The sequence below is a fragment of the Beta vulgaris genome, chromosome 7 (assembly GCF_026745355.1).
Source record: "Beta vulgaris subsp. vulgaris cultivar EL10 chromosome 7, EL10.2, whole genome shotgun sequence".
Classification (NCBI taxonomy): domain Eukaryota; kingdom Viridiplantae; phylum Streptophyta; class Magnoliopsida; order Caryophyllales; family Amaranthaceae; genus Beta; species Beta vulgaris.
Window position 1 is genome coordinate 25,192,003 of NC_079208.1, and position 20,551 is coordinate 25,212,553.

The 20,551-nt window shown below is 36.9% G+C and overlaps 1 protein-coding gene across 1 annotated transcript; it reads left to right on the top strand.

Moving 5' to 3' along the window:
* Nucleotides 1–17,326: 17,326 nt before the first annotated feature.
* On the top strand, nt 17,327–17,914 carry LOC125491873 (uncharacterized). Its single transcript, XM_048633948.1, has one exon. The coding sequence runs from the start codon at nt 17,327–17,329 to the stop codon at nt 17,912–17,914; it is 588 nt and encodes a 195-aa protein (XP_048489905.1).
* Nucleotides 17,915–20,551: the final 2,637 nt, after the last annotated feature.

Sequence of the window (20,551 nt, forward strand, 5' to 3'; positions counted from 1 at the left end):
AAGAAGTAAGTTCCCATGTAGAGTTATCCTCTAAGGCTTGAAATTCTTTTGTCATGGCAGATTGCCATTCAGGATGAGTGGAAGCTTCTTTATAAGAAGTAGGTTATGTGATGGAAGTAAGGTGGGAGGGAAAAGCTTGGTGGGTGGGAGAGAAGTTAGAAAAAGTAACTAAGTTACACCAATGAGAGGGAGAAGAGTGAGATGTATAGCAATGATAGTGGTTGAGATAAGATGGAGGATGAGTAGGTCTGGTAGATTTTCTGATAGGAGGATCAGGGATAGAGTCAGAAATATCAATAGAGAGATTATGTGATGAGGGAGGAGTATAATGAGAAGGAGAATAGGAAGGAGATTTTGGGGGTGAAGGAGAAGGAGTAAAAGGGGGAGAAGAAGGAGGAGGGACAGAAGGTGGGAAATAGTCTATAAATAAATGGGAGGTAGAATTTACTGGTAAAAAAATTTGAAAGGGAAGAGAAGAGGGGGTAGAAGAAATGTGGAAGGGAAAATGTTGTGCATAAAAAACAACATCTCTTGAGTAAAATATTTTGTTGTGAGACAGATTAAGTAGTTTATAACCTTTGTGATGAATTGGATAACCAAGCATGAAACAAGGATCAGCTTTGGGAGAAAACTTAGGTCTGTGAGCTTTTAATGTAGAAGCATAGCAAAGAGAGCCAAAAACTCTTAGATTTGTAATGTCAGGAGGACTGCCATATAGAAGCTCAAAAGGAGACAAGTTACTTAAGCATTGAAGGGCCATTTTATTGATTAAGTATGCTGCACAAAGAACTCTCTCACCCCAATACTTGATAGGAATTTTAAACTGAAAAGTAAGAGCTCTAGCTGTATCAAGGAGATGCCTATGCTTGCGTTCAACAACCCTATTTTGTGGGGGGGGGGGAATCGGGACAGCTTCTTTGATGATGTTAGCCTTTAGATAAGTATAGAGCAAGCATAACACCCTCACAAAGTTCCTTAGCATTGTCAGTCCTCACATGTTGCACAGAAAAATGAAATTGCGTTTCAATGTATTGCAAGAAGTTACTAAAGATAGAAACAACATTTGACTTGAATTTCATGAGATGTATCCAAGTACATCTAGTAAAATCATCTACAATTGTGTGAAAGAAATTACAACCATTATGAGTGACAGTTTGGTAAGGACCCCAAACATCCAAATGAAGTAATTGAAAAGGTCTAACACTCTTTATTTGACTGTTATGAAAAGTAAGTCTAGGCTGATTGACATGTGGACAGACTTGACAAATACAGTTTTGAACACAAGAAGAAACATCTATAGTAGGTAGAAGATGTTTAAATTTGCTAAAAGGTAAACGGCCCAGTCTTAAATGCCACAATTTGGCTAAGTGTATGTTGGTAAGACCGGGCTTATTAAGTTGAGTTGCACAAGATATTACAGTAGATGTGTCAACAGTAGAAGGAGTAGCATCCAAATGAGTAAACACAACTTCATCAATGCAATATAAACCATTAAGCAGGTCACCAAGAACCTGTTGCTTTTTCTGAGAATGGTCCTGGAGAAAACATGTTGTAGCAGTGAAAACAACACAACATTGAAGGTCAGAACACAGTTTGGTGGTGGATATCAAATTAAAAGGAAATTTTGGTACATATAAAACATCATGAAGTGTTGATAATCTGACAGTTCCTTTATGAGTGACTGTGAGATTACTTCCATCAGGGACGTTAATTTGATTATCAGTGATTTGTGTCAAAGAAGTAGGGCCAAATTTTGCCAAATCATAACACATGTGGTCTGTTGCACCACTATTTATGATCCATCTTGATTTTAAACTGGAAAAAAGACAAAATGTACCTGTCAAGAGAGAGCAGAAGATAAGTGAAGAGTATCAACTTCAGATGTATGTTTGCTAAGAAGTAGCATAAGTTGATTGTATTGCTCAGTAGTCAACTGATTGGAGGAAGTTTCATTGTTTTGGTATTCATCGGCTTCTTCATAATTGACAGCAGTAGCTTCCATCGGTCTTTTTCCTCTATTATACTAATTAGATGATGTATCTTTGAAACTAGGAGGAAAGCCATGTATCTTCCAACACATGTCTACAATATGACCAAGAATTTTACAATGATAACAGAAATAGGAAGGTCTCTGAATTTGCCATTAGCAGGAGTTTGGAAAGAAACTCTGGGAGTGTAGTTGGAAGATGAAAAACTTGATTTGTCTGGATACTCATTATATCTTCTCTTGTTCGCCACAAAGGCTAGAGCAGGTTCATCAGTAGGTGTAGAATGAGGTAAAACTGCTTTGTGTCTTTCTTCCTGCATTAGTAACCAATAGGCATATGAAACTCTTGGTAGGGTTGCTGCATCAGGATACTTCCCCTGACCATAGTGTAACTGTCATTCGACTTCATTAAGAATTATATTAATCTGAGCTCTTCTTGAGCCTGTACCAACCTCCGAGTAACATCACATGTACAGTTTGTGCAAGTGCACCCAGGTAAAGGATTATGAGCATCCAACTCATCCCACATCATTTAAATTTTGGTGAAGAATGTTGCAATATTGTCCTCTCCTTGTTCCAGATCACCAATTTGCTGTTGAATAGAAAATAGTTGTGTTCCAGAAGTTTGGCCAAATCTTTCTTCAAGATTAAGCCATATTTCTCTGGCAGTCTCAAAATACAATACACTTCGAGCAATTGTGACGTCTAATACTTTCAGATGCCAGGATATTAACATACTATTGCATCTAGTCCATGCTTTGTATGTTGGAGAATTAACACCAGGTTTAGTTAAAGTACCAGTAATGAATGGAAGTTTATTTTTAGCAGATAGTCCAATTAACATAGACCTTTTTCAGTCATTATATCCAGATCCATTAAACTTTTCAGAAACGAGTTGCATACTAGTACTATCAGATGGATGTATATAGAATGGTGAAGTAGGATCTAATGAAGGACATGTGTTAGTGTTATCAGTATTTGTTTCAGGCATGATGAATTTATCAAGATCAAGACCAAGACAAGATCAAGACAATACTGAATTCAAAAAAAATTCCGAAGAAAACAAAGAATTGAATCAAGAAATTCCAGATGAATGTGCAAAACACTAAAAATCAGTCAAGAAACATTGAACAATGATACTAAATTGTAGCAGGATTTCAATTTGGAATAACAGAAGACTTCAATAGAAATTGAACTGAATATTTCAAGGATTGAACGTAATTTTCAATGAAGAATTTGAAGTTCTGATTTCTATACAATTTACAGGAAGATATGAAGAATTTGCAAAGCAAAAATTTTTACTAATGAATACCTCAAAAACTTTGAATCAATTTGTGCGAAAGAGATAATGAGATACCGATTTGATCTTCAGCGGCTCTGATACCATGTTAGAATTGTGAACCAATTCATTTCAATACAGTAGACAAATCAATAAGAAAGAACTTTCATACTTAGAGAGAATTATGAGAATTGAGTTTGTGTTTTATTATTGAATGAATGATTACACGAGCAAGGAACTAACTATATATAGTAGATGTAATGAAATGTAACTCAATAGGATTTGGACATCTGTCCATACAATCTAACAAACTAATTAACTGAGTGACTAACAGAAAAAGTCAGGAGTAATAATAATCAGGTGTGACGCATCTGGGAATTAATCCAGTGTGATGCTAGGAGATAGAAGAAGGAGTATCTCCGACAGTATGCAAGTATTTTATATGTAAACTTATATATATTATATGATCATGTTAAATGATTAATTTTAAGATATAATCAAACTTCAGATGAACAAAGGTTGTAGGCTTGTAGCATGTTTATGCTGTGACATATTTTCAGTCAGGGCAACTCATTTGTGGTAAGGTGTCAGAAAGGAAAGGAAAGGTACTATTAATAATTACTTCCTCCGTTTCAAAATAGTTGTACCATTTGGCATTTGGTCACTGTCCATGAACCAATTTTGATAGGCCTTCCCTCACCATTATATAAGAAAAAACATAGTCAAGTGAGATCTTATTAAATTAGTCTCAATACGAGGATTTCAAATATCAACTTTTTATATTTTTCTTTATACGCAATTAGAGATATTAACGTTCAAGAAAATATCTTGGCAAACGTGAAAAAGCAAACACTTTCTACTATTTTGAAACGGAGTAAGATTACCCTATAAAGGTGAAATCAGTCTTATACTATAGGTACATTTCAAACTTGTGCACCTGATCTTGCAAAGTCTGCAGCAGCATCACCACATCATCTCCTTGAAGGAAGAGACGGGACAAAGTTAATATAATTACAGGAGAACCAAATCTGATGCATTTCTGTGGTGGGAAGAATAATCATACTTACATCCTTTTTTTCTTTTGCCTCCCAACCTCATCCCTATCTTGCGCTATTGCTGCAAAATTACTATATCAAGTTGACATGCCATTCACATAGCACTTTTCAATTTATTTGTCTACTGACATTGATACAATGATATTAACTATTATATGAGAAAAAAATATGTCCTTCATTAAACAAGGATATTTTATTACCATTATGATAGTAATGTTACGTGAAAACTGCCAATTTTTTAGCGTAAACAACACAATTTGTAAGCAGCATGTCAGTCAACTTGTCAAATATATAGGCGAACTGCTGAGGATACTTGGTCATGTTGGAGGCAACATTTGTTAGTAATTTACTCAAGTTGTGTTTAATTAAATTTGGTCTCTACATTCATTTCACTAAAATTATTCGCATTTAAAAAGATTGATATCATTATGATTTTGCATCGCTATATAAGCTATGACGATATTAAGAACAAAAAGAAAAAGATGCCATGCTTTATCCAAATACTAACACTTGTTATTGCATCATAATCAGCTGATGACCACAAATGATGAAATTTACTAGTAAATTTCTTATGTGATGACTTGCTTCATTATGATGATCACAAATTGATTTAATTCCTTATCCCAATCAACTGTAATAAAATGAAGATTCCTTCTAATATATATCGACGTACTCTATGGCTCCACACTAGATATCCACAGAATATGTATTTTGGAATAAAGCGAGAGCTATAGTGAGCATCATTCCTTCCAATACTTTGACGCACAATAATAAAGTAAGTGATATCATTAACTGACCTAGTGTCCTAGTTAGACTATATATCGATGCTATGATAGCCCAGGCATAAACAAAGGCAAGAAATCCAAGTGTGAAGCCTGTTTGGTATACCACATTCATCCTCATCTGCCTGCTTCATTTTATTATTTCAAGGAGCTTAACACATAGAAAAACAAATAACCTCCGTACCTCCCAAAAGCTTTCAGCTACTAGGAAATGGACACCGTGAAACGGTTAGTGGAACAAAAGCTTTGGTTATCATGACCAAGAGTTCTTGTTGTATTAGCCACAGTGCTGCAACTCATAAGCAGTTTTGGAGCAAATGCAACCGTTTATCAGCTAGATGACATGTCCAACGACTAAGAAGTAGATACAGCGCTCCAAAGGCTAGCACTTTGGCCAAGTGTTCCAGCTGTTTTCATAGGCCAAAAGATAGTTGGTGGAGCTAAAGAGATCATTAGCCTCGAGGTTCAAGGAAGACTTGTGCCAATGCTGAAGGAGGCTGGAGCTTTATGGGTTTAGAATATAGCTCACATTTTTATTTACAAAAAACCTTCATTTGTAGATATGTAATTACTTCTTCACTCCTATAACTTCATTAGTCTTTTTCTTATAGGATAGAATGGTATCTAATATAAACCTGCTAAAGTAACCAACAATCCAAGTTTTGTTGTAATTTAGAATTTCGAACTAAATGAAGTATATTTTGCACTAAACTACTATCAAACCCCCAGTTTGATTTATTATTTCAAGTATAGCTATCGTAGTTTATTATATAAGCATTACTATATTCAGAGCTAAAGTTCCCTAAAATGTTGGAGCAGTAGAGTAGAAATAACTCAGAAACAGTTAGGAGTCAAGAATGTGTTGGGATAATCTCCCTAAATACCGAAATAATAATGTCTTTGTTTTTTGTTAAATAAAAAGAAAGAAAAAAAAAAACGAAAACAAGGGGATCCTGTCTAGAAACTAGTCGAAAGAGTGATGTATGGTTGATGAGAGACAAATACCGAGTTGGAGTGTGATCCCAAATATTGTCGCTCAAAGTTTCGCAAAACAAGGAAAACTGGTCGGGGTGTTCCGAGGAAAGCCCCTCCGACGCTCAAGTCAGTGCTGAGTTAGAGAGAGAAAGAGAGGAATTGTAGAGAGAGATGCTCTAATTTTTTTAGGTTAGCATTGAATACTTGTTCTCTGAATGGGTCTGGTGCTTTTATAGTGTTGGGATTTCCAAAACAGGAAACCCTATTGACTGGACACCTAACTTTTGGGAAAGTTGTCTCCATTTTATGGTCAAATTATTTTTTGTTTGAAAGGCTAGTGGGCCCCTGGGGAACCTGTTGCGCTGATCATTGAGGTTGGATTTGTATAACACCTTTGGACCAGACCTTCGGTCCAAACAATTAGCCTGAATAACGGGCATAGGGATCGGAGGACCTTCCTTTAGGGGGTTGTTGAGCAGAATTATGAACATTGATTCGTGGATAGACCAGTGCGTCCCACCTAACCCCGAGTGAGGGGATCTCGCCTAGCCCCGAGATGGGATGTCCCGAGTGAGGGACTCTCCCCTAACCCCGAGAGAGGGGGTCTCGAGAATCAAGAATGTATGTGGTGGGGGAGGCCTGTTGTGTAACACCCCGATAATTCTGTCTTTTCAGAAATACCTTTTCAATATAAAATATAGAGAATTACCAAAGCATTATCGCCCGTATGATAACGTATCGACTTATTTGGAATTTTGTAGCGGAAAACATATAACTAAACTTCATACTTTGATATAATAAATAAATAAGTAAATAAGTAATTAAAACCAAACACACTATAAATGTCTACTTCCACTAGGGGAAAAAACCATATATGTCACTTTGTACCTGATGCGGTTTTTGAAAAACCGCATCCGAAAATGAACACAAAAATGCGAGGGAAACTTGGCAAAGAAAACCGGATGCGGTCCAAAAAAAACCGCATCAGATTTATTATCGGATGCAGTTTTTTTAGAACCTAATGCGGTTCAGGGGACTGCAAGCGCTAAATTCCTTTTGCTCAAAAAACCTGCCCTTAGTCTAAACACAAATTTCTCCCCTCAACAAAACCGAATTCTCGAACAACTTGCGCCAGCAGCTCCACACCACTGGCCACGCCGACGACTTTCCACCACCACCAACGCCGACGAGTGTCCCAGCTCCACATCTCAGTATTGCGCACCACCACCAACGCCCCATATCCACATCTCAGGAGTGCATTCGCCACCACCAGCTGGGCTAGTTTCGCCCTAGCTTCGCGCCACCAATGCCCTAGTTTCGCGCCACCACTTCTGCAATAGTTTGGCGCCACCACTGCTGCTCCCTAGCTTCGTTCCTCCTCCTCCCCTTCCTAAACAACTACATTACCACCTTTTCCTAGCTAGGTAACTAAAATTTCATAACTTTTATTGTAATCTAATAAATTTATAATTCATTGTAATTTTATGAATAATTGTTAGTGAAAGTAGGTTGTATAATACTTTAAGGGTTTAAATTTTAATCATTTGAGTTAATTTAATTTTAATTGGAGTAGTTAGTTTAATTTAGAGGTTAAAAAACTAGGTCTTTGTGGTAGGATGAGTATGATTGTTATTTTTGTAGTGCCCTTTAGTTTAGTTTAGTTTAATTTAGTTTAGTTTAGTTTAGTTTAGTTTAGTTTAGTTTAGTTTAGTTTAGTTTAGTTTAGTTTAGTTTAGTTTAGTTTAGTTTAGTTTAGTTTAGTTTAGTTTAGTTTAGTTTAGTTTAGTTTAGTTTAGTTTAGTTTAGTTTAGTTTAGTTTAATTTAGTTTAGTTTAGTTTAGTTTAGTTTAGTTTAGTTTAGTTTAGTTTATTAGTTTAGTTTAGTTTAGTTTAGTTTAGTTTAGTTTAGTTTAGTTTAGTTTAGTTTAGTTTAGTTTAGTTTAGTTTAGTTTAGTTTAGTTTAGTTTAGTTTAGTTTAGTTTAGTTTAGTTTAGTTTAGTTTAGCTTAGCTTAGTTTAGCTTAGTTTAGTTTAGTTTAGTTTAGTTTAGTTTAGCTTAGCTTAGCTTAGCTTAGCTTAGCTTAGTTTAGTTTAGTTTAGTTTAGTTTAGTTTAGTTTAGTTTAGTTTAGTTTAGTTTAGTTTAGTTTAGTTTAGTTTAGTTTAGTTTAGTTTAGTTTACTTTGGTTTAGTTTAGTTTAGTTTGGTAATTTGTACTAATTTAAACTTTAAACTTTGTTGTTGATTATTGAAGCTAGCTATTGACGGAGTGCTAGTGACGGAGTGTTGAGTTCCATTCCCTATTTACAACCTTGATATTGGTATGTTATCGCTCATACTTTACTTTCTTTAATTTCATATTAGTAAATTGGTTTATAAGTGTTAATTGGTTTACATGTGCAAATATGTATATATGTATCGTTGAATTAAGATTAGATGTAAAATGCTTTGTTGTTCAAAAACCTATGCATATATGCATCATCATATTATATGCCTAGATACCCGTTCGAGACTTACTCATTAGGAGTAAGTCTTGAATAGTCCCCGGTTTGGGACTGTTCTTAGATGTTTAATCTCACTTAGGCGGTGAATGTATGTATTTATTTCGATTCTATAGAGGAAAATCCCGGCTCGTCGTTTCCCTACTTTTGTTCTCTGGGTACATATGTAGATATAAGTAACTATATATCTACATCGTGTACTTGGAGAACTGTAGGGAAATGGTGCCGGATTTTTCGTAGAATCGAAAAGAAGACATACATTCACTAATGAGATTACATTTAAGGATGGGTTACATTGGAGTGACCAGGAACCTTGGAAAGCATGCCTAATTTCATTGAATGTACATCGTTCATATATAAACTCTAATCGTGTAGTTAACTTCGTTATTGAAATGAGGTACTTGTTGCTTGTGTGTAATTAGAGGTCTGATTGAAATGAATCGTGCATGGATGTATGGAATCGTGAGACGAGTGAATTCGTGGATGGGGTAATTGAATTTTGTGATGCTGCATTAAGTCATCAGGCTGCAACGAGAACTGACGGGTTTTATTGTCCTTGTGTTGATTGTGGCAATGTGGGGATAGTTAGTAACATTGGGTCGCTGAGGGAGCATATCTTTCGTTGTGGGTTTAGGCAAGACTACCATGTATGGGTTTGGCACGGTGAGGAGGGTATATATGATAGTGGGATGCCGTTGTTAACGATGTGCATGAAAGAGGTAAATTTGATGTCATTGAGAATTACAAGAACCTCGAGGACGAATATGAGAATATTGAGGATGATGATAATGATGATGGGGACCATATCGAGGAGATGATGGAGGGGGTGGATGATCATGCTGGGAAACGACCTCGTATCTTTGAGTGCATCGCCGAGGCGTCTCGAAAACCGTTGTATCCCGGTTGTAAGAGGTACACCAAGCTGATGGCCGTGATAACACTCTTTAACATCAAGACAAAAGCCGGTATAAGTGACTCAACTTTCTCTTCCTTGTTGCAAGCATTTGGTGATATGTTGGCGGACAACCATGAACTACGTACCCAAGTCAACCAACTATGCGAAGAAACTGATGTGTCCCTTCGATTTAGAGTAATAGAGGATACATGCTTGTCCAAACGATTGTGTGCTATATCGAAATGAATATGCGGATATGGATGAGTGTCCTCGATGTGGGAAGTTGTGTTATAGACGCGCAGGGGTTGGTGATAAGAAAGATCCTCCAGCAAAGGTGATGTGGTATCTTCTGATTATACCACGATTCAAGCGCATGTTTTCAATCAAGAAAGATGCTAAGAACTTGAGGTGGCATGCAGAAAGAATGAAAAAGGACGGTTTTCTCAAACATCCGGCTGATGCTTCTGAGTGAAAAGGTATCAATCGTCTGCATAAGACCTTTGGTGCCGAGGATAGAAATTTGAGGCTTGGCCTATGTACGGATGGGATGAACGCATTTAGCAATCTTAGTTCTCAACATAGTACATGGTCGGTTCTTTTAGTTATATACAACTTGCCTCCTTGGTTGTGCATGAAACACAAGTACATCATGTTGTCGATTCTTATTTCAAGTACCACTTGTTGATGATTTGAGAAAAATGGGGGATGAAGGAGTTTTGTGTATGATGAACATGCTGATGAGGTTTTCACATTACGTGTCATGCTTTTATACACTCTTACTGACTTTCCTGCTTATGGGAACTTATCCGGGTACAAGAACAACGGGAAGAAAGCATGCCCGATTTGCATCGACGACACAAAATCTAAATACATTTCTACTTATCACTAATAAGTTTATATGCGGACCCAAAGGTTCCTTCGACACCACCATCCTTATCGTAATAAGAAGAAGGCATTCAGTGGAACATTTGAGGAAAGGGTTGCTCGCAGGCCATTGACTAGTGTTGAGGTTTGTGATCAGGTCAAGGGTATTGAAATGATATATGGCAAAGGAGCGGGTGATGGTGGTAAGGGACTTTGGAAAAAGGAGTCTATTATGTGAAAACTTCCATATTGGAAGGATGTAGAGGTTAGCCATTGTCTGGACGTCATGCACATAGAGAAAAATGTATGTGACGCAATTATGGGGACACTAATGAAAATTCCCCATACGACAAAGGATAGCAAAGGAGTACGACTGTACCTGGAAAGTGAGGGGCTTTGACCAGAGCTATGGGCTGAAAAGAGGGACACTAAGAAAAGAAAGAAAAAAGAGAAAGTGTCTGGCAAAGGAGAAGGAAAGGGAAAAAAAGAGCAAATTCAAGAAGGGTCGGCTGATGATAGGAATTATTTGCCTCTGGCTTGCTACACTCTATCTAGAGCTCAGAAACGGCTTTTTCCGAGTCTCTGTACAACATTAAGGCTCCATCAGGGTACTCATCTAACATGAAAAGATTCGTTACCTTTGAAGATGAGTTGAAGCTATCTAGTACGAAGTCTCACGATTGTCATGTAATGATGCAAGTATTCTTATCGATTGCAATTCGAGGGATATTGCCGAAACACGTGAGACATACCATAACAGAGTTGTGTTCTTTTATCAATATTATATGTAGCAAAATGGTACAACTGTCAAAGCTTGAGGCTCTCCAGGCTGGAATGATAGAGACTTTGTGCAAGTTTGAGATGTATTTCCCACCTGCTTTCTTCAACATTATGGTCCATTTGGTTGTACATCTAGTTCCAGATATTAAGCTATATGGTCCGGTGTTTTTGAGGTCGTGCTATCCATTTGAGAGACATATTGGCTCTTTGAAAGATAAAGTAAGGAATCTAGTGCAGCTAGAAGGAAGTATTATTCAGGGGATTGTGAGTGAAGAGGTTGGTAATTTTGTGGCCGAGTTCTTAAGTAATGTTGATCCTATTGGACTTCCTACATCTCGACACGAGGGCATACTCGAGGGTACAAGTACACTTGGCTCCAAAATGATTGTACCTCCTGTTGAAATGCGCATACAAGCACACTTATTTGTATTTCAGCATATGGTACAGGTCCATCCCTACTTGGATGAACATATGCAGGAGTTGCGTGATCAGAATCCATGAAAAGGGGTTAGAGCATTGATGCAGTTGCATAATAAGACGTTTATTGATTGGTTTCATAACCTAATAATGCATAAAGGGGTGGGGGGGCAGTGCAGTGGAGGGGGTTTGTGTAGTGGGGGGGAGGTTGCAAGGGTGATAGTGTAGGGGGGTGGGGGAGGGTAAGGGTGAGGGCAGTGTGCACAGGGGTGGGGGAGGGTTGTAGGGGTGGGGGCAGGGGGAAGTGTGGACAGGGGGGTTGGGGAGGGCTATAGTGCAAGGGGCAGTGCAGGGGGAGGAGGAGTGGGGCAGGTGGTGTGTGCAGTGGGGGAGGGGGCAGGTGGCAGGGGGCAGTGTAGGGGGTGGGGGGAAGGCAGTGGGTGGGGGAGGACTGCAGGGGTGGGGGTAGGGGGGCTGTGTGCACAGGGGGTGGGGGAGGGCTGTAGTGTAAGGGGTAGGTGGCAGGGGGTGGCAGGTGGCAGGGGGATGGTTTGGCGGTGCACGACATCATTTTTTTTGTTCAAGTATTCGCGTTTCTAATTTTCTTCATGTACTAAGTCGTTATAGTTAATTACGTATTAGTTGATAATCTCTATTATATAAGCCAAGGGAGGAGGTGTGGTGTCCTCTTTTGAAGTTACTCAAATACCCTCTACTCATTTAATTTTTCTTTTTATAAAAAATTGAAAAATGATAATCAATGAAACTTGCCATATGACTTATAAGTAGGTCAAAAGTGGAATATGCAATACCATTAATAACTTGACAAACTAGATTGACACAATTAATTCAGGAAATCAATTAGAATCTTCAACCAAAAAAAGTTAGCAACATATCGTGATAATATAATATTTCATATTTACAAAATTCAAACAATATGGTTTATTAACATCTATAATTGTTAAAGAGCTATACTAAAGTCGCTGAAAAGTAAATTATTAAATCATCTACCAAATTTTATAGTGATGGTATTGAATAGTTAAACATCATTCACCTTTAATTTAAAAAGATAATAACATCTACAAAAGAACCTCAATAATTTACATCACTATCAAAATAATGTTAGATTAAAAAAATATGTCCATTTATAGATAACTACATAAGATTGTCGACGCATGCATCGCGTGCATATGCAACTAGTATTATCAAGGACGTAGCACTGAGATACTTAATCGTTTAGGTCCCGATTTCATTAGCGGCACGTTTGGCTAAGACTACAAGAATTCTCCGTTATAAGGTACGTGTGCGTACCAGTATAGTTGCAAGTACTAGTATCATGATTAGGCTGTGATTTATGCTATCAGTACCTAGAATCATGATAGGGAACGATTTTGATTGTTTGGTAAACATGTTTATGATTAGAAATCGATATGTGGCATTGAAATGCGTAAATCTATCGTATGATGAACATGAGCATTGGATTCGTATTATTTGATCCATGGTGTAACAAGAGTGTTACAAGAAAAAAGATTTGAGTATTATATCTAAGAGAACATGTTAAACGATTGTATGCTATTGTAATATGAATGGACATTATTAAGAAATAACTATGGCAATAAACTTGTAGTTGGACTACCTACAAGTGATGAGCAATTGGGGGAGTGTGGGACTTGTTCTACACTCCTACGCAGGCCTATTGTGACGATAGTAGTGTCCTTATAAATTTTGATAACTCTAGTAGGCGGAAGGTTTCGTACGATCTTGGGGGTATGCATACTAAGGTGAAGGGTGTGAGACGGAACGAAACCGTATTTGCATTTCATCTAATAGACCAAGTTGTCTATTAAGGATTAAGTAGCCCGTATGATTCTAGTAAGATGAAGGTGCCCGTTCGATGCCAACTAAATAAAGAGTAAAGGATTGTTCATTATTGCTTTGTTTATGTTTATATTCATTCAATGGTTTATTATGTACTCAGCATAGTTGATTGTGTGTTACTATGTGTTTGTTGACCTCTGATGAACCATTGATGCAACAATAGGAAACAGACTAGGTGCACTGGTGCTGCTGCATGATATTGAGCATTCGGGGGTACTCCTTAGTCTTCGACTTTATAACTTTTGAATTAAGTATTATAAGAATATTAGGATTTACCTAATTAGTTGTGTTTTGAATAAAAGGGGTCGTTGATGATTCCCGAGTTGTAGTTCTGCATTTTAGTTTTCGAGACAACGTTTTGAGTTGATATTCCTTTTCATAAGCCCTGCGTCTCATCGCGACGGTAACACTCCCAAAGTCGATGCGACGTAGTCGTAGACGTGTATGAATTTTGGGGGTGTTACAAAATTGGTCTCAGAGCCAAAAGCTCCTATTTTCAAAGATGCTTTAAAAGGATTTTGAAATGGGTAGTATGGGAGCCTCTTGACAAATATGGTGTTGAACTAAAAGGATTTTGAAATGGGATACCACTATATGCTGATGAATGCACTTCAAAACAAATGCGTATCTCTTTTGCTCGTATCTTGGTGGAAATTGATGTCACTAAGGACAAGACACAGTCCATTATGGTGGAACATGCTAATGGCAAAACCATAAAGCAAGATGTGAGATATGATTGGTGGCCTCCATTTTGTCAGAAATGTCAAAAGATTGGACATAATTGTGGAGAGAAACAATTCAAGCCACAACAAAATAGACCAAAAGTGGCGTAGAAATGGGTTCCAAGCAAACACATACTATACCTACAGAAGTCATCCCTGTAGAACCTATTCCTGGGGACTCAGTTATTGAAGAAAGACAAAATCAACAAGCTGCAATGGTGCAAAAGGGCTCATCTAACCCACCTAGTGCAATCACTACACCTGTACAACCAATTGTTCATCAATGGAAAATGGTGACTAGGAGGAACAAAGGGAAGAGGGTTATATATTGTGCCCTGCTCTGACAATAATGAAGAATTCCTACTTGAGGAACAAGGTGAAGAACCAGAAGAAGAGAACAATGATGAAATAGCGGGTGAAAACCCTTATTTATCATGATAGTTGCCTGCACTTGGAATGTCAGAGGGCTGAATGACCCTCTCAAGGTAAAGGAGGTAATCTCTTTTATTACTAGGAATAAAATTGCTTTATTTGCTTTAACTGAAACAAGAGTGAGAGTTAATAATAAAGATAAAATCCAGAAAAAATTTGGGAGACACTGGAACTGGAGTGATAACTACACTTATACTCCTAGAGGCAGGATATGGGTGGCCTGGAATCCTAATATGATTACTGTTAAGATTGTTCTTAAGTCTGAACAAATCATTCACACTATGCTGACTGATAAAAACACTAACTACAAAATGATGTTCTCTGCTGTTTATGGTTTACATAGCATTGATGATAGGAAACCTCTTTGGAACACCCTTCTTAACTTGGATAATACAACTCTGATTGATTGGATAGTCATGGGAGACTTTAACTCTTAGGCAGTGAGGATAGGATTAATGGAGTGCCTATATCTTATGCTACTTATGAATTTTGTCATTTGCTGGACAACACCTCTCTGCTTGAAGTAAAGGGGATTGGAGAATTCTTTACTTGGTCTAATAAGACACATGGGGATGAAAAAATTTATAGCAGAATCGATAGATTTTTATGCAATGCTTTATGGTTGACTAATCATACTCATACTTCTGTGGAGGTGAAAAATCAATCTATTTCAGATCACAATCCTCTCTTGTTTATTTTAAATCACGAAACTCTTCATGGGGGAAGATCTTTCATGTTTTTTAATCACCTTCTGAAGTACCCACAGTTTCATGAGATTGTTTCAACAACTTGGAGGCTGACTGGGGCAGCTGGTACTTTGGATGATATTTGGACTAAATTGAAGAATGTCAGTAGATAGTAAAAAGTCCTTGCAGCTGGCTCATTATGATAATGTCACAGAGAAAATTGAAGAGGCTAGGAGGCAGTTAGATATGATTCAATCCCAAATTCATGGGGATCAGTTCAACTCTAGCTTTCATGATCAAGAACAACGTCATCTTCAGTGTCTCAGGAAGTGGTTACAAATTGAAGAGAGTATTCTTAAACAAAAATCCAGAATAAATTGGCTTCAATCAGGGGATTCTAACAACAAAGTCTTCTTTGCAGCCATGAAGGAAATATATGCAAGGAAATCTATTGATGTACTTTATTCCTTAAATGGTACTAAACTGGAGAAAGCTCAAGAGATTCAGGCTGAGTTGAATCTCTTTTATAGTAACCTGATGGGCAAGTGTAATCAGGAGCTTCCTAGCATTGATCTTCCTATTATTAGGAAGGGGCCTACACTTAGTATTGCTGCTAGACAAAGCTTATGTGCTCCTGTTACTCTCTCTGAAATTGATCAGGCTTTATTTAGCATTGATGGCAATAAAGCCCCTGGGCTGGATGGATTTAATGGGCTCTTCTTTAGGGAAACCTGGAATTATATTAAGCCTGGCATCTATGCTGCTGTTTTGAATTTTTTTGAAACAGGGCACATGGAAGACAAGATAAACATAGCTTCCATTACATTGGTGCCTAAAGTCACTACTCCCACTTATGCTAGTGACTTTAGACCCATTGCTTGCTGCAGTATGATTTATAAAATCATTGCTAAAGTCCTGACTCACATGCTTCATGATGTTATTGGTGAAATTGTGGATACTGCTCAGGCAGGTCTCATTCCAGGCAGGAGCATTACTAACAATATACTTCTAGCTACTGATCTCATCAAGGGTTATACTAGGAAGGGTATATCACCAAGATGCACAATTAAGGTAGATCTCAAAAAGGCTTATGATTCCATAGAGTGGCCATTCCTTCAAAGTAGGCTTGTTAAATTAGGGTTTCCTCAGGTGTTTATTAATTGGATAATGGCTTGTGTTTCTACTGTTTCCTATTCTATTTTGCTTAATGACAAGCCTTGCACCCCCTTTCATGCAAAAAATGGCCTTAGACAGGGAGATCCTCTCTCTCCCTTCTTATTTTCTATTGGTATGGAATACCTATCTAGATGTTTAAGTACTTTGAAAGGAAATCACAAGTTTCACTTTCATCCTAAGTGCTCTAGGTTTTCAATTACTCATTTGATGTTTGCTGATGACTTGTTGATGTTTTGTAGAGGTGACCTTGATTCTATAACTGAACTTATGAATGCCTTCACTAAGTTCTCAAAAGCTTCAGGCCTTGAGGCTAATCTTCAGAAGAGCAACATCTACATAGGGGGAGTTATGAATTACACTATAAGGGAGATTGAAAATATAGTGAAGATTCCTAAGGGAGATTTTCCCTTCAGATACCTTGGTGTACCTTTATCCACCAAGAAGTTGTCATATCTTACTTGTAAGCCTTTGATTGAGAAGATTATGGCTAGAACTAAAGTTTGGGCTGCTAAGCTTCTTTCTTATGCTGGCAGAGCTCAATTAGTGCAATCAGTTTTACTGAGTATGCAAGTGTTTTGGTGTCAAATCTTCATCCTCCCTAAGAAAATTCTAAAAGAAATCCAATGCCATTGCAGGTCCTGCCTTTGGACAGGTAAAGATTCTCTTTCAAGGAAGACTCTGGTATCCTGGGAGCAGACTTGCTTTCCTAAGACTGGATGAGGGCTTAACTTTACTAATCTTGAAATTTGGAACAAAGCAACTATAGCTAAACACTTTTGGGCTATTGCTTTGAAGCAAGACAAGTTGTGGATTCAATGGATTCACTCTTATTACATTAAGAGTAACAACATTTGGACCATTAGAATCCCTGTTGGTATGTCTTGGGTCCTAAAGTAAGTCATGAACTGGAGAACATACTTTTATAATGGTACTAAAATTCATGAATATGAAAACCATGGCAAGTTCTCTATTAGCAAATGTTATAAAGCTCTTAGAGAACCAATTGCTCAGGTTAGATTGAAGAGGCTGCTCTGCAACAACAAAGCTTCTCCAAAAAGCTTATTTATTACTTGGTTGGATGTGCTTAACAAACTTGCTACCAAAACTAGGCTAGCCCAATGGAACCTGATCAGTGATACCACATGTGTTTTGTGCAATGATGCAGAAGAAGATATCCAGCATTTATTTTTTAACTGCCCCTTCTTATCTGATATCTGGATGCAGTGTCTGAATCTCCTTGGCATTTCAAGAAGACCTATGGCTTTCTTAGATGAAATTTCTATAGCAGCAAGCAAGTGCAGGAGGAAGAGCAATAGGAATCAGTTGTATGGCATGCTGTTTGCAGAAGCAATTTATAATATTTGGCTTCAAAGGAATCATCAAGTGTTTGAAGGCAATCACAAGCTTCCTGATCAGACAGTGGATCTAATTTTATTCAATGTAGCTTGTAGAATTCCTGATTCCATGAAAAAACAACTGTGTAGATAAATTTAGTTGTTGTTCTTTTGTTGTGTTATTGGCTTAGGCTTAGTTATTTCTTCAGAGAAGCACATGAAGAGTCTAATCTTGCAACCCTTCCTAGAAGGTGGGTAAGATTGGATACTGATGCTATCTTACTCTGAAGATTCGAGAATTGGTGTTTGTATTCCTTTTTTTTGGTAATCAATAACAATTTTGAATTTCCAAAAAAAAAAAAAGAGTATTAATAAAATAATTGTTACTCTAAAGTTATATTTTCCTAAAACAATGGTACTACAAAACTAGTCTGAACACTGTTGGCCAACTATCCAACATTTTTATATTAAAATAATGTATTGTTCCTCTAATATAATCAAAAATATATATAAATGATAACCTAAGGTACTACATTATCAAGTTTGTCCTTAGTTTCCTGGTATTGGTCAGGCATGAAGATCTCATCTTCAGTCTCATCTACATCATCCTCATAGTATTCGACACATCTCCTTTGTCGCTTTGATCTTCTAGTGGGTTGAGGCTCTTCATCCTCCTATTCAGTCTCAGTCTCATATATGAAAGATGCATGGTAAATATCCAGCCTAGTCTGGCCCCTAGCATGATCAAACTCCACAATGAGCTCGTCATTACTGGTCATACCTGATTCCAGTATTTTACGCATACTCCAATTGAAAGTAGTATATTATTTATCATTAACACGTACAACATCCTCATCAACTTCATCATCACTTAAGACAATGGGATTGTAGTTGTAACACCATGGATTTCCATCCTAAAAATTTAGTATGTTATTCTTAAAAAAATAATTACATCGTATAAGTTTTTGTCAACTTGTTTTAAAAGCAAAAATTATATTTATTTAGTGTATTTTATTATCCTATTTATTTGAAATATTATTAAAAATTTTTTTTGGTAGTTAGATATTCGTGCTTTTGTTATGCTTTATATTTTATCGACTCGTCGCTCGGTTGGACTGTTGAGTAGCGAGAGGGGTCCAAACTGTTACACGATTTATGCTGGCAGAATGTTATGCAGTAATATGAGGGATTTTTTTCCAGAATTTTAAAGGGTTTATAACCCCCTTGTAACCTCCCTCATAATCATTTACGCTTGGTTTCTTTTCCTTTTTAATCCTCATATTTGGGGGCACTAAACTAACTTGAATGATACTCACTCTTGCAAACTCTTCGGCCTCCTTTAGTGAGAAAGTTAATATCTTATTTTTTCTTTCTCTCCTTCATCTTCTTCTACAATTGTTGCTCACTAAGAAGCCCCATTTTATTCACCCCTTTATGTCACATACAACACATAGTACATCTTCATTCTTATCTTAGGATTACTAAGCTCTTGTTGGGGTTGCTAGGAGGTCATCACTTGGAGGACGAACAGGCGAACGACGGCGGGAACTAGACGACTTAGCTTCACTCCTCCAGTTGGCCAGGTAACTAATGGCGAACCTAGTACGACTTGTGTCCATTTAGGAATTATTTAGTCTTAATATCTAAGGTTGGGGTAAATTTTACGCTAAGATTTGTGGTTGGGTAAAGCTTCATAGTATTGATGTTAAACTAGTTATACTTGAATGTTTATGAGTGATATTTATGTGGAAGAAAACTAATTTTACTATATTGTACTTTATCTTTTCTAGAGTTTGGTGGCTATATTTTTTTTTTTTGTTTCATTGTATCTTTATAGTTTACGATTTGGTTAGTAGACCTTAAAAATCATGTTGTTATGCACCTATGTTATTGGTTTGCTTAAGTATGATCAAAGTGATTATTATATGAGAGCATGAATATCTGATGTATTCTAATTAAGTAGCTTGTAGAAAGGGGTGTAGTTCGTGACATTTTTTTTTTAGTCTATCCAATGTCTTGCGTCTATCGCTTATGGACTGCGCCGAGCGCATGATTCTCGAGCTGAACGTATCCCTTGCGTGGCTCGCATCTTTGGCAGTCCGTGGTTGTCTGTATGTAAATGATAGTCTCAAGTAGGCTTGAAACTTTGGTTTCATTCTCGTAGGTTGCTAATGTAGAAGTTCTGTTCTTTTTTTTTCTTCCTTTTGCATTATATGTATGGTTGTGGTTATAAGTAGCAGGTGTGTTAATTAGTTGCCTACGTGCATTGCATGCTATATATATATATATATATTATATATAGTTATATTTATAATATTATATATATATATTATATATATATATATATATATATATATATATATATATATTATTATATATACATTATGAGTGTCTTACTTTTTTATTATTATTATTATAGTGGTATTGTTGGGGGTAACTAAATTGAGAGTATAATTATGTTTTACTCTACTAAATCAATATCTAAGTTGTCGACGTTACAGTACTCGAGGGAGAATAATACTGTCTTTAGTACCGTTTCGCTAAGAGTTATGTACCGAGAGTATTATAACTAACGTTGTAATTAACCTTGTACCCAAACTCAAACAACGAGAGTGTAGTAGTTGGAATATTTTTGGTCATATTGTGTTTTGGTGTATAAGTATGTTTTAGTGAAGGATTATTACTATTTTTTTTTCTCTTTGCCGGGAGAAATGATTTATTAGTATTACTATATTACTATTACTTTGGGAAGAATAAATATTGTTAAACTGAGACTCTTGGATTGCGATCC

Excerpts from the sequence above, each read along its gene's own strand:
- LOC125491873 (XM_048633948.1), top strand. The coding sequence starts at position 17,327 with ATGAACTGGAGAACATACTTTTATAATGGTACTAAAATTCATGAATAT.